General features: G+C 45.1%; 1 protein-coding gene across 6 annotated transcripts in view; it reads right to left on the bottom strand.

Annotated features, from left to right (window-relative positions):
- The window catches only part of LOC139387597 (casein kinase I-like), a 77,139-nt gene that overhangs the window by 37,730 nt on the left and 23,491 nt on the right, over positions 1-15,918 (bottom strand). For all 6 annotated transcript variants that reach the window (XR_011629194.1, XM_071133960.1, XM_071133961.1 and 3 more), the window contains exon 3: positions 6,134-6,203. Coding sequence is in view for 5 of the 6 variants with exons in the window: in XM_071133960.1 (XP_070990061.1) it covers positions 6,134-6,203 (70 nt within the window). In the remaining variant the exon portion in view is untranslated. The remainder of the gene's footprint in view (positions 1-6,133; positions 6,204-15,918) is intronic.

Here is a 15,918-nt window from a genome sequence, read left to right as displayed (position 1 = left end):
AGAGCACCTGGTGACTGGTGACTAGCTCAGCCTTTTATAGTGGAGAGCACCTGGTGACTGGTGACTAGCTTAGCCTGTTATAGTGGAGAGCACCTGGTGACTAGCTCAGCCTGTTATAGTGGAGAGCACCTGGTGACTGGCTCAGCCTGTTATAGTGGAGAGCACATGGTGACTGGTGACTAGCTCAGCCTGTTATAGTGGAGAGCACCTGGTGACTGGTGACTAGCTCAGCCTGTTATAGTGGAGAGCACCTGGTGACTAGCTCAGCCTGTTATAGTGGAGAGCACCTGGTGTCTGGTGACTAGCTCAGCCTTTTATAGTGGAGAGCACCTGGTGACTGGTGACTAGCTTAGCCTGTTATAGTGGAGAGCACCTGGTGACTAGCTCAGCCTGTTATAGTGGAGAGCACCTGGTGACTGGTGACTAGCTCAGCCTTTTATAGTGGAGAGCACCTGGTGACTGGTGACTAGCTTAGCCTGTTATAGTGGAGAGCACCTGGTGACTAGCTCAGCCTGTTATAGTGGAGAGCACCTGGTGACTGGCTCAGCCTGTTATAGTGGAGAGCACATGGTGACTGGTGACTAGCTCAGCCTGTTATAGTGGAGAGCACCTGGTGACTGGTGACTAGCTCAGCCTGTTATAGTGGAGAGCACCTGGTGACTAGCTCAGCCTGTTATAGTGGAGAGCACCTGGTGTCTGGTGACTAGCTCAGCCTGTTATAGTGGAGAGCACCTGGTGACTAGCTCAGCCTGCTATAGTGGAGAGCACCTGGTGACTAGCTCAGCCTGTTATAGTGGAGAGCACCTGGTGACTGGTGACTAGCTCAGCCTGTTATAGTGGAGAGCACCTGGTGACTAGCTCAGCCTGTTATAGTGGAGAGCACCTGGTGACTGGCTCAGCCTGTTATAGTGGAGAGCACATGGTGACTGGTGACTAGCTCAGCCTGTTATAGTGGAGAGCACCTGGTGACTGATGACTAGCTCAGCCTGTTATAGTGGAGAGCACCTGGTGACTGATGACTAGCTCAGCCTGTTAAGTGGAGAGCACCTGGTGACTGATGACTAGCTCAGCCTGTTATAGTGGAGAGCACCTGGTGACTATCTCAGCCTGTTATAGTGGAGAGCACCTGGTGACTGGTGACTAGCTCAGCCTGTTATAGTGGAGAGCACCTGGTGACTGGTGACTGGCTCAGCCTGGTATAGGGGAGAGCACCTGGTGACTGTACCTCAGCCTGTTATAGGGGAGAGCACCTGGTGACTAGCTCAGCCTGTTATAGTGGAGAGCACCTGGTGACTGGTGACTAGCTCAGCCTGTTATAGTGGAGAGCACCTGGTGACTAGCTCAGCCTGTTATAGTGGAGAGAACTTGGTGATTAGCTCAGCCTGTTATAGTGGAGAGCACCTGGTGACTAGCTCAGCCTGTTATGGTGGAGAGCACCTGGTGACTAGCTCAGCCTGTTATTGTGGAGAGCACCTGGTGACTGGTGACTAGCTCAGCCTGTTATAGTGGAGAGCACCTGGTGACTGGTGACTAGCTCAGCCTGTTATAGTGGAGAGCACCTGGTGACTAGCTCAGCCTGTTATAGTGGAGAGCACCTGGTGACTAGCTCAGCCTGTTATAGTGGAGAGCACCTGGTGACTGGTGACTAGCTCAGCCTGTTATAGTGGAGAGCACTTGGTGACTTGCTCAGCCTGTTATAGTGGAGAGCACCTGGTGACTGGTGACTAGCTCAGCCTGTTATAGTGGAGAGCACTTGGTGACTGGCTCAACCTGTTATAGTGGAGAGCACCTGGTGACTGTACCTCAGCCTGTTTGTTATAGTGGAGAGCACCTGGTGACTGTACCTCAGCCTGTTATAGTGGAGAGCACCTGGTGACTGATGACTAGCTCAGCCTGTTATAGTGGAGAGCACCTGGTGACTGATGACTAGCTCAGCCTGTTATAGTGGAGAGCACCTGGTGACTATCTCAGCCTGTTATAGTGGAGAGCACCTGGTGACTGGTGACTAGCTCAGCCTGTTATAGTGGAGAGCACCTGGTGACTAGCTCAGCCTGTTATAGTGGAGAGAACTTGGTGATTAGCTCAGCCTGTTATAGTGGAGAGCACCTGGTGACTAGCTCAGCCTGTTATGGTGGAGAGCACCTGGTGACTAGCTCAGCCTGTTATTGTGGAGAGCACCTGGTGACTGGTGACTAGCTCAGCCTGTTATAGTGGAGAGCACCTGGTGACTGGTGACTAGCTTAGCCTTTTATAGTGGAGAGCACCTGGTGACTGGTGACTAGCTTAGCCTGTTATAGTGGAGAGCACCTGGTGACTAGCTCAGCCTGTTATAGTGGAGAGCACCTGGTGACTGGTGACTAGCTCAGCCTTTTATAGTGGAGAGCACCTGGTGACTGGTGACTAGCTTAGCCTGTTATAGTGGAGAGCACCTGGTGACTAGCTCAGCCTGTTATAGTGGAGAGCACCTGGTGACTGGCTCAGCCTGTTATAGTGGAGAGCACATGGTGACTGGTGACTAGCTCAGCCTGTTATAGTGGAGAGCACCTGGTGACTGGTGACTAGCTCAGCCTGTTATAGTGGAGAGCACCTGGTGACTAGCTCAGCCTGTTATAGTGGAGAGCACCTGGTGTCTGGTGACTAGCTCAGCCTGTTATAGTGGAGAGCACCTGGTGACTAGCTCAGCCTGCTATAGTGGAGAGCACCTGGTGACTAGCTCAGCCTGTTATAGTGGAGAGCACCTGGTGACTGGTGACTAGCTCAGCCTGTTATAGTGGAGAGCACCTGGTGACTAGCTCAGCCTGTTATAGTGGAGAGCACCTGGTGACTGGCTCAGCCTGTTATAGTGGAGAGCACATGGTGACTGGTGACTAGCTCAGCCTGTTATAGTGGAGAGCACCTGGTGACTGATGACTAGCTCAGCCTGTTATAGTGGAGAGCACCTGGTGACTGATGACTAGCTCAGCCTGTTAAGTGGAGAGCACCTGGTGACTGATGACTAGCTCAGCCTGTTATAGTGGAGAGCACCTGGTGACTATCTCAGCCTGTTATAGTGGAGAGCACCTGGTGACTGGTGACTAGCTCAGCCTGTTATAGTGGAGAGCACCTGGTGACTGGTGACTGGCTCAGCCTGGTATAGGGGAGAGCACCTGGTGACTGTACCTCAGCCTGTTATAGGGGAGAGCACCTGGTGACTAGCTCAGCCTGTTATAGTGGAGAGCACCTGGTGACTGGTGACTAGCTCAGCCTGTTATAGTGGAGAGCACCTGGTGACTAGCTCAGCCTGTTATAGTGGAGAGAACTTGGTGATTAGCTCAGCCTGTTATAGTGGAGAGCACCTGGTGACTAGCTCAGCCTGTTATGGTGGAGAGCACCTGGTGACTAGCTCAGCCTGTTATTGTGGAGAGCACCTGGTGACTGGTGACTAGCTCAGCCTGTTATAGTGGAGAGCACCTGGTGACTGGTGACTAGCTCAGCCTGTTATAGTGGAGAGCACCTGGTGACTAGCTCAGCCTGTTATAGTGGAGAGCACCTGGTGACTAGCTCAGCCTGTTATAGTGGAGAGCACCTGGTGACTGGTGACTAGCTCAGCCTGTTATAGTGGAGAGCACTTGGTGACTTGCTCAGCCTGTTATAGTGGAGAGCACCTGGTGACTGGTGACTAGCTCAGCCTGTTATAGTGGAGAGCACTTGGTGACTGGCTCAACCTGTTATAGTGGAGAGCACCTGGTGACTGTACCTCAGCCTGTTTGTTATAGTGGAGAGCACCTGGTGACTGTACCTCAGCCTGTTATAGTGGAGAGCACCTGGTGACTGATGACTAGCTCAGCCTGTTATAGTGGAGAGCACCTGGTGACTGATGACTAGCTCAGCCTGTTATAGTGGAGAGCACCTGGTGACTATCTCAGCCTGTTATAGTGGAGAGCACCTGGTGACTGGTGACTAGCTCAGCCTGTTATAGTGGAGAGCACCTGGTGACTAGCTCAGCCTGTTATAGTGGAGAGAACTTGGTGATTAGCTCAGCCTGTTATAGTGGAGAGCACCTGGTGACTAGCTCAGCCTGTTATGGTGGAGAGCACCTGGTGACTAGCTCAGCCTGTTATTGTGGAGAGCACCTGGTGACTGGTGACTAGCTCAGCCTGTTATAGTGGAGAGCACCTGGTGACTAGCTCAGCCTGTTATAGTGGAGAGCACCTGGTGACTAGCTCAGCCTGTTATAGTGGAGAGCACCTGGTGACTGGTGACTAGCTCAGCCTGTTATAGTGGAGAGCACTTGGTGACTTGCTCAGCCTGTTATAGTGGAGAGCACCTGGTGACTGGTGACTAGCTCAGCCTGTTATAGTGGAGAGCACTTGGTGACTGGCTCAACCTGTTATAGTGGAGAGCACCTGGTGACTGTACCTCAGCCTGTTTGTTATAGTGGAGAGCACCTGGTGACTGTACCTCAGCCTGTTATAGTGGAGAGCACCTGGTGACTGATGACTAGCTCAGCCTGTTATAGTGGAGAGCACCTGGTGACTGATGACTAGCTCAGCCTGTTATAGTGGAGAGCACCTGGTGACTGATGACTAGCTCAGCCTGTTATAGTGGAGAGCACCTGGTGACTGGTGACTAGCTCAGCCTGTTATAGTGGAGAGCACCTGGTGACTGGTGACTGGCTCAGCCTGGTATAGGGGAGAGCACCTGGTGACTGGTGACTGGCTCAGCCTGTTATAGGGGAGAGCACCTGGTGACTAGCTCAGCCTGTTATAGTGGAGAGCACCTGGTGACTGGTGACTAGCTCAGCCTGTTATAATGGAGAGCACCTGGTGACTAGCTCAGCCTGTTATAGTGGAGAGCACCTGGTGACTGGTGACTAGCTCAGCCTGTTATAGTGGAGAGCACCTGGTGACTAGCTCAGCCTGTTATAGTGGAGAGAACTTGGTGATTAGCTCAGCCTGTTATAGTGGAGAGCACCTGGTGACTAGCTCAGCCTGTTATGGTGGAGAGCACCTGGTGACTAGCTCAGCCTGTTATTGTGGAGAGCACCTGGTGACTGGTGACTAGCTCAGCCTGTTATAGTGGAGAGCACCTGGTGACTAGCTCAGCCTGTTATAGTGGAGAGCACCTGGTGACTAGCTCAGCCTGTTATAGTGGAGAGCACCTGGTGACTGGTGACTAGCTCAGCCTGTTATAGTGGAGAGCACTTGGTGACTTGCTCAGCCTGTTATAGTGGAGAGCACCTGGTGACTGGTGACTAGCTCAGCCTGTTATAGTGGAGAGCACTTGGTGACTGGCTCAACCTGTTATAGTGGAGAGCACCTGGTGACTGTACCTCAGCCTGTTTGTTATAGTGGAGAGCACCTGGTGACTGTACCTCAGCCTGTTATATCAATATCAAATTTAAATCAAATCAAATGTTATTTACAAGCCCTTAATCAACAATGTAGTTTTAAGAAAAACAATAAAAAATAATATTGAAATATAACAAGTAATTAAAGAGCAGCAGTAAAATAACAATAGCGACACTATAAACAAGGGGGCACCGGTACAGAGTCAATGTGCTGGGGCACCGGTTAGTGGAGGTAGTTGAGGTAATATGTACATGTAGGTAGAGGTTAAGTGACTGGATGCATGTATGGAAAATAAACGGAGTAGCAGCAGCGTCAAAATGGAGGATATGGTGGGTACAATGCAAATAGTCCAGGTAGCCATTTGATTAAGTGTTCAAGAGTCTCATGGCTTGGGGATAGAAGCTGTTAAGAAGCCTTTTGGTCCTAGATCAGTGGTTCCCAGACTGGTTATAGTACCCCTTCAAACATTCAACCTCCAGCTGTACCCCCTCTAGCACCAGGGTCAGCTGTACCCCCTCTAGCACCAGGGTCAGCACACTCTCAAATGTTGTTTTTTGACATCACTGTAAGCCTGCCACACACACACTCTCAATGTGGAGACATTATACAGGGGATACCGGGACCGAGTCAATGTGCGGGGGGTACAGGTTAGTTGAAGATATATTTAATTATTTCCCTGATAATAAACATCCATTATATTGGTGGATTCAATACTACATTTAACAGTTTTCCTGATAATAAACTTCCATTACATTGGTGTTCATGACCACAGAGAATCAATATAATTCTGTGATGTTTCTCACCTGAACTCCCCAGCTGTTTATAGAACCTGTACTCCAGGTGGAGCTGTGGGGCCCGGGACTTGATGGCCTCCTGGAAATGAGATAAACACCATGAGGGTTAGAGGTCAAACACCATGAGGACGGTTAGAGGTCAAACATGATGAGGGTTAGAGGTCAAACATGATGACGGTTCGAGGTCAAACATGATGACGGTTCGAGGTCAAACATGATGACGGTTCGAGGTCAAACAATGGGGATAGCTCATAACCTCATCACAGGAAAAAGACTGTGTGAATCAATCAATCCCAATAACTCAGTTGGTGGGTGAACGTGTGTCCCCGACTAAGCACGGGTGGTGGGGTTCAGGACCACAGGGGGTTGAGTCATTCATGACACTCAGTGCGCAAGCAAACCACAGACGAGAGGGCTTTCTGAGCAAGTGTGTGTAAAACCAAACCAACAAGCCAAACAGAAACATATTGCATTTAAACCCACAGGATGTTCTGAACAGCTAGCCCAGAATGGACACGGAGGCTTACAACAGCTTTAGGACTACATACATGCTGCAGGATTACAACAGCTTTAGGACTACATACATGCTGCAGGATTACAACAGCTTTAGGACTACATACATGCTGCAGGATTACAACAGCTTTAGATCTACATACATGCTGCAGGATTACAACAGCTTTAGGACTACATACATGCTGCAGGACGACAACAGCTTTAGGACTACATACATGCTGCAGGATTACAACAGCTTTAGATCTACATACATGCTGCAGGATTACAACAGCTTTAGATCTACATACATGCTGCAGGATTACAACAGCTTTAGGACTACATACATGCTGCAGGATTACAACAGCTTTAGATCTACATACATCTTTAGATCTACATACATGCTGCAGGATTACAACAGCTTTAGGACTACATACATGCTGCAGGATTACAACAGCTTTAGATCTACATACATGCTGCAGGATTACAACAGCTTTAGGACTACATACATGCTGCAGGATTACAACAGCTTTAGGACTACATACATGCTGCAGGATTACAACAGCTTTAGATCTACATACATGCTGCAGGATTACAACAGCTTTAGGACTACATACATGCTGCAGGACGACAACAGCTTTAGGACTACATACATGCTGCAGGACTACAACAGCTTTAGATCTACATACATGCTGCAGGACTACAACAGCTTTAGATCTACATACATGCTGCAGGATTACAACAGCTTTATATCTACATACATGCTGCAGGACTACAACAGCTTTAGATCTACATACATGCTGCAGGATTACAACAGCTTTAGATCTACATACATGCTGCAGGATTACAACAGCTTTAGATCTACATACATGCTGCAGGATTACAACAGCTTTAGATCTACATACATGCTGCAGGATTACAACAGCTTTAGATCTACATACATGCTGCAGGACTACATACATGCTGCAGGATTACAACAGCTTTAGATCTACATACATGCTGCAGGATTACAACAGCTTTAGATCTACATACATGCTGCAGGATTACAACAGCTTTAGATCTACATACATGCTGCAGGACTACAACAGCTTTAGGACTACATACATGCTGCAGGATTACAACAGCTTTAGGACTACATACATGCTGCAGGACTACATACATGCTGCAGGACTACAACAGCTTTAGGACTACATACATGCTGCAGGATTACAACAGCTTTAGATCTACATACATGCTGCAGGACTACAACAGCTTTAGATCTACATACATGCTGCAGGATTACAACAGCTTTAGATCTACATACATGCTGCAGGACTACAACAGCTTTAGGACTACATACATGCTGCAGGATTACAACAGCTTTAGGACTACATACATGCTGCAGGACTACAACAGCTTTAGGCCGTATACTGCAGGACTACAACAGCTTTAGATCTACATACATGCTACAGGATTACAACAGCTTTAGATCTACATACATGCTGCAGGATTACAACAGCTTTAGATCTACATACATGCTGCAGGACTACAACAGCTTTAGGCCGTATACTGCAGGACTACAACAGCTTTAGATCTACATACATGCTACAGGATTACAACAGCTTTAGGACTACATACATGCTGCAGGACTACATACATGCTGCAGGATTACAACAGCTTTAGATCTACATACATGCTGCAGGATTACAACAGCTTTAGATCTACATACATGCTGCAGGACTACAACAGCTTTAGGACTACATACATGCTGCAGGATTACAACAGCTTTAGATCTACATACATGCTGCAGGATTACAACAGCTTTAGATCTACATACATGCTGCAGGATTACAACAGCTTTAGATCTACATACATGCTGCAGGATTACAACAGCTTTAGGACTACATACATGCTGCAGGACTACAACAGCTTTAGATCTACATACATGCTGCAGGATTACAACAGCTTTAGATCTACATACATGCTGCAGGACTACAACAGCTTTAGGACTACATACATGCTGCAGGATTACAACAGCTTTAGATCTACATACATGCTGCAGGATTACAACAGCTTTAGATCTACATACATGCTGCAGGATTACAACAGCTTTAGATCTACATACATGCTGCAGGATTACAACAGCTTTAGATCTACATACATGCTGCAGGATTACAACAGCTTTAGGACTACATACATGCTGCAGGACTACAACAGCTTTAGATCTACATACATGCTGCAGGACTACAACAGCTTTAGATCTACATACATGCTGCAGGATTACAACAGCTTTAGATCTACATACATGCTGCAGGACTACAACAGCTTTAGATCTACATACATGCTGCAGGACTACAACAGCTTTAGATCTACATACATGCTGCAGGACTACAACAGCTTTAGATCTACATACATGCTGCAGGACTACAACAGCTTTAGATCTACATACATGCTGCAGGACTACAACAGCTTTAGGACTACATACATGCTGCAGGACTACAACAGCTTTAGGACTACATACATGCTGCAGGATTACAACAGCTTTAGATCTACATACATGCTGCAGGACTACAACAGCTTTAGATCTACATACATGCTGCAGGACTACAACAGCTTTAGATCTACATACATGCTGCAGGATTACAACAGCTTTAGATCTACATACATGCTGCAGGATTACAACAGCTTTAGATCTACATACATGCTGCAGGATTACAACAGCTTTAGATCTACATACATGCTGCAGGATTACAACAGCTTTAGATCTACATACATGCTGCAGGACTACAACAGCTTTAGGACTACATACATGCTGCAGGATTACAACAGCTTTAGATCTACATACATGCTGCAGGACTACAACAGCTTTAGGCCGTATACTGCAGGACTACAACAGCTTTAGATCTACATACATGCTACAGGATTACAACAGCTTTAGATCTACATACATGCTGCAGGATTACAACAGCTTTAGATCTACATACATGCTGCAGGACTACAACAGCTTTAGGCCGTATACTGCAGGACTACAACAGCTTTAGATCTACATACATGCTACAGGATTACAACAGCTTTAGGACTACATACATGCTGCAGGACTACATACATGCTGCAGGATTACAACAGCTTTAGATCTACATACATGCTGCAGGATTACAACAGCTTTAGATCTACATACATGCTGCAGGACTACAACAGCTTTAGGACTACATACATGCTGCAGGATTACAACAGCTTTAGATCTACATACATGCTGCAGGATTACAACAGCTTTAGATCTACATACATGCTGCAGGATTACAACAGCTTTAGATCTACATACATGCTGCAGGATTACAACAGCTTTAGATCTACATACATGCTGCAGGATTACAACAGCTTTAGGACTACATACATGCTGCAGGACTACAACAGCTTTAGATCTACATACATGCTGCAGGACTACAACAGCTTTAGATCTACATACATGCTGCAGGATTACAACAGCTTTAGATCTACATACATGCTGCAGGACTACAACAGCTTTAGATCTACATACATGCTGCAGGACTACAACAGCTTTAGATCTACATACATGCTGCAGGACTACAACAGCTTTAGATCTACATACATGCTGCAGGACTACAACAGCTTTAGATCTACATACATGCTGCAGGACTACAACAGCTTTAGGACTACATACATGCTGCAGGACTACAACAGCTTTAGGACTACATACATGCTGCAGGATTACAACAGCTTTAGATCTACATACATGCTGCAGGACTACAACAGCTTTAGATCTACATACATGCTGCAGGACTACAACAGCTTTAGATCTACATACATGCTGCAGGATTACAACAGCTTTAGATCTACATACATGCTGCAGGATTACAACAGCTTTAGATCTACATACATGCTGCAGGATTACAACAGCTTTAGATCTACATACATGCTGCAGGATTACAACAGCTTTAGATCTACATACATGCTGCAGGACTACAACAGCTTTAGGACTACATACATGCTGCAGGATTACAACAGCTTTAGATCTACATACATGCTGCAGGATTACAACAGCTTTAGGACTACATACATGCTGCAGGACTACAACAGCTTTAGATCTACATACATGCTGCAGGATTACAACAGCTTTAGATCTACATACATGCTGCAGGACTACAACAGCTTTAGGACTACATACATGCTGCAGGACTACAACAGCTTTAGATCTACATACATGCTGCAGGACTACAACAGCTTTAGGACTACATACATGCTGCAGGATTACAACAGCTTTAGGACTACATACATGCTGCAGGACTACAACAGCTTTAGGACTACAACAGCTTTAGGACTACATACATGCTGCAGGACTACAACAGCTTTAGAACTACAACAGCTTTAGGACTACATACATGCTGCAGGACTATTACAGCTTTATCTAACATGAATCATAACCAGTAGTATGCACCAGGAATAAGGATTCATAACCAGTAGTATCTACTAGAGGTCGACCGATTAATCGGAATGGCCGATAAATTAGGGCCGGTTTCAAGTTTTCATAACAATTGGGAATCTGTATTTTTGGACACCGATGTTTTTTTTTTTTTACACCTTTATTTAACCTTTATTTAACTAGGCAAGTCAGTTAAGAACACATTCTTATTTTCAATGAACAGTGGGTTAACTGCCTTGTTCAGGGGCAGAACGACAGATTTTTACCTTGACAGCTCGATGACTAGTTTTTGCAACCTTCTGGTTACCTGTCCAACGCTCTAACCACCTGCCTTACATTGCACTCCACGAGGAGCCTGCGTGGCAGGCTGACTACCTGTTACGCGAGGGCAGCAAGAAGCCAAGGTAAGTTGCTAGCTAGCATTAAACTTATAAAAAACAATACATCTTAACATAATCACTAGTTAACTACACATGGTTGATGATATTACTAGTTTATCTATAGCGTGTCCTGCGTTGCATATAATCGATGCGGTGCCTGTTAATTTTTCATTGAATCACAGCCTACCAAACGGGTGATGATTTAGCACTGTCGTTGCACCAAACCATAAACATCAATGCCTTTCTTAAAATATTGCCTGCTAACAAGAATTTATTTTAACTAGGGAAATTGTGTCACTTCTCTTGCGTTCTGTGCAAGCAGTCAGGGTATATGCAGCAGTTTGGGCCGCCTGGCTCGTTGCGAATTGTGTGAAGACCATTTCTTCCAAACAAAGACAGTAATTAATTTGCCAGAATTGTACATAATTATGACATAAAATTGAAGGTTGTACAATGTAACAGCAATATTTAGACTTATGGATGCCACCCGTTAGATACAATACGGAACGGTTCTGTATTTCACTGAAAGAATAAACATTTTGTTTTCGAATGTTATAATTAAGTCTATGATTTGATAGAGCAGTCGGACTGAGCGGTGGTAGGCAGCAGCAGGCTCATAAGCATTCATTCAAACAGCACTTTCATGTGTTTGACAGCAGCTCTTCGCTGTGCTTCAAGCATTGAGCTGTTTATGACTTAAAGCCTATCAACTCCCGAGATTAGTCTGGTGTAACCGATGTGAAATGGCTAGCTAGTTAGCGAGGTGCACGCTAATAGCGTATCAATCGGTGACGTCACTTGCTCTGAGACTTGGAGTAGTTGTTCCCCTTGCTCTGCAAGGGCCTAGGCTTTTGTGGAGCAATGGGTAACGGTGCTTCGAGGGTGGCTGTTGTCGATGTGTTCCTGGTTCGAGCCCAGGTAGGGGCGAGGAGAGGGACGGAAGCTATACTGTTACACTGGCCATACTAAAGTGCCTATAAGAACATCCAATAGTCAAAGATATATGAAATACAAATGGTATAGAGAGAAATAGTCCTATAATTCCTATAATAACTACAACATAAAACTTCTTACCTGGGAATATTGAAGACTCATGTTAAAAGGAACCACCAGCTTTCATATGTTCTCATGTTCTGAGCAAGGAACTGAAACGTTAGCTTTTTTACATGGCACATATTGCACATATTACTTTCTTCTCCAACACTTTGTTTTTCCATTATTTAAACCAAATTGAACATGTTTCATTATTTATTTGAGGCTAAATTGATATTATTGATGTATAATATTAAGGTAAAATAAATGTGTTCATTCAGTATTGTTGTAATTACCATTATTACAAATAAAAAATAAAAAACATCGGTTTTGGCCAATAATCGGTACCGGCGTTGAAAAATCATAATCAGTCGCCCTCTAATATTTACCAGGAACATTGAATCATAACCAGTAAAAGTGCAAATCAATCCCAGAACAACAGAAAAGGACCTTGTGAAGATGCTGGAGGAAACAGGTACGAAAGTATCTATATCCACAGTAAAACGAGTCCTATATCAACATAACCTGAAAGGTCACTCAGCAAGGTAGAAGCCACTGCTCCAAAACCGCCATAAAAAAGCCAGACTACGGTTTGCAACTGCACATGGGGACAAAGATCGTACTTTTTGGAGAAATGTCCTCTGGTCTGATGAAACAAAAATATAACTGTTTGGCCATAATGACCATCCTTATGTTTGGATGAAGGGGGATGCTTACAAGCCAAAGAACACCATCCCAACCGTGAAGCACGGGGGTGGTAGCATCATGTTGTGGGGGTGCTTTGCTGCAGGAGGGACTGGTGCATTTCACAAAATAGATGGCATCATGAGGGAAGAAAATTATGTGGATATATTGAAGCAACATCTCAAGACATCAGTCAGGAAGTTAAAGCTTGGTCGCAAAAGGGTCTTCCAAATGTACAATGACCCCAAGCATACTTCCAAAGTTGTGGCAAAATGGCTTAAGGACAACAAAGTCAAGGTATTGGAGTGGCCACCACAAAGCCCTGACCTCAATCCCATAGAAAATGTGTGGAAAGAACTGAAAAAGCATGTGCGAGCAAGAAAGCCTACAAACCTGACTCAGTTACACCAGCTCTGTCAGGAGGAATGGGCCAAAATTCACCTAACTTATTGTGGGAAGCTTGTGGAAGGCTACCCGAAACATTTGACCCAAGTTAAACAATTTAAAGGCAAAACTTCTGACCCACTGGGAATGTGATGAAAGAAATAAAAGCTGAAATAAATCATTATCTCTACTATTATTCTGGCATTTCACATCTTAAAATAAAGTGGTGATCCTAACTGACCTGAGACAGGGAATTATTACTAGGACTAAATGTCAGGAATTGTGAAAAACTGAGTTTAAATGTATTTGGCTAAGGTGTAAGGTGTGTGACGGGGGTTGAGCAACGAAAATGGCTACAACAAGCCTACACACAAAGAGTAGAAGTCACAAATACACCAGTCATAATGACTAATATAAGGCCTACAGTCCGTGCTCCCAAATACTGGAAAAGGTGTGATTCATTTGATGACATGATCACCACATTAGCCCCACGCGGCTATAAAAATAAACGATGCAATTAAATGACACACAACAGGATGGCATATTTAGATACTAGAATAGGCCTAGCTTAAATCATATTTACTTCTATTTTGCAGCTCAGGCGGTTATTCTTGACAAGGCTCTTCTGGGTCTTTATCATTCTCACATGAGTCATTAGCTGAAGGCCCAAGCCTTTACTGCGCCATCTAGTGGAAATAACGTCGTTATTGAATGCAGCTCTAAAACAAGCTCTCGACTTCTTTTTTTGAAAAAGAAACCAGAACCTGCCTAGCAACTCCGTCGTCTGGGCTGGAGTTACTTAATTGACTAGCTAATTTCAACGAGCTACGTTCGGTTTATGTCCTTTGCAGATGCCACATTGCTGATAAAAGTTTGTACGCATAAAAAAGATCTGGAACCGAGTAAAGGGAGACGCAAAGTAAGAATTGAAAGTGTAAATGTTCATTCATAGTCGTAACATAGAGTTTGTACGTTTAAAGATCTATTTGAACATTTACGTTTCATGTTTCATGCATAGCTTTTCTTACGATCCTAACGATACATACGTTCAACCTTTTGGCAGCTATCTCCACTTGACAGGCACACTGACTCTACACTCATCTGGATAGCATATCCCTTAGGTCCACGTACAAAGATCTAGCCTCCTCGTAGCCTGCCGGCCCATAATTGTCAGCACGCGGTCCTGTGTGATGACAGAGTCAGTAGTCAGAATGGATCACTATTTAATTAAAGGGTGCGATCGTAAATTCACTCTGGCCATCTACTCCGATTTCAGAGCACTCTCGTCTGAAAGCGCAGAATAAATAATTTTTTACTGCATTGTTGGTTAAGGAATTGTAAGTAAGCATTTCACAGTGAGGTCTACACGGTACTGACTGGAGGATGGTACTGACTAGAGGATGGTACTCTAGTGGTACTAACTAGAGGATGGTACTCTACTGGTACTGACCAGAGGATGGTACTCTACTGGTACTGACCAGAGGATGGTACTGACTAGAGGATGGTACTCTACTGGTACTAACTAGAACTAGTATTGACTAGAGGGTGGTACTGACTAGAGGATGGTACTGACTAGAGGATGGTACTCTACTGGTACTGACTAGAGGATGGTACTGACTAGAGGATGGTACTCTACTGGTACTGACTAGAGGATGGTACTGACTAGAGGATGGTACTCTACTGGTACTAACTAGAGGATGGTACTCTACTGGTACTGACTAGAGGATGGTACTGACTAGAGGATGGTACTCTACTGGTACTGACTAGAGGATGGTACTGACTAGAGGATGGTACTGACTAGAGGATGGTACTGACTAGAGGATGGTACTCTACTGGTACTGACTAGAGGATGGTACTGACTAGAGGATGGTACTCTACTGGTACTGACTAGAGGATGGTACTCTACTGGTACTGACTAGAGGATGGTACTCTACTGGTACTGACTAGAGGATGGTACTGACTAGAGGATGGTACTCTACTGGTACTGACTAGAGGATGGTACTGACTAGAGGATGGTACTCTACTGGTACTGACTAGAGGATGGTACTGACTAGAGGATGGTACTGACTAGAGGATGGTACTCTACTGGTACTGACTAGAGGATGGTACTGGCTAGAGGATGGTACTCTACTTCCACCACTCTGTAGGCTACTGACCAACTCAAAGCTCCCCTTACTGATATTACCATTCTATTCAATAATAACCAAAGACCATATTAAGTAATAGACGTATCATTTTAATGCTGAGAACAAGGTTCCTCCCAAATCAGACATCAGGATCAACCTGCCTTTAATGCTGAGAAACAAGGTCTCTCCCAAATCAGACATCAGGATCAACCTGCCTTTTAGTCAGATTACTCATTTCAGAAGCCTCTCTTCTGCCCGTCTGTAGAAAAATTAGAGTGG

This window comes from Oncorhynchus clarkii, chromosome 28 (genome assembly GCF_045791955.1).
Source record: "Oncorhynchus clarkii lewisi isolate Uvic-CL-2024 chromosome 28, UVic_Ocla_1.0, whole genome shotgun sequence".
In the NCBI taxonomy this organism is placed as follows: domain Eukaryota; kingdom Metazoa; phylum Chordata; class Actinopteri; order Salmoniformes; family Salmonidae; genus Oncorhynchus; species Oncorhynchus clarkii.
The sequence above is the reverse complement of the archived record's forward strand: the minus strand, read 5'-3'. Positions and strand labels throughout refer to the sequence as shown.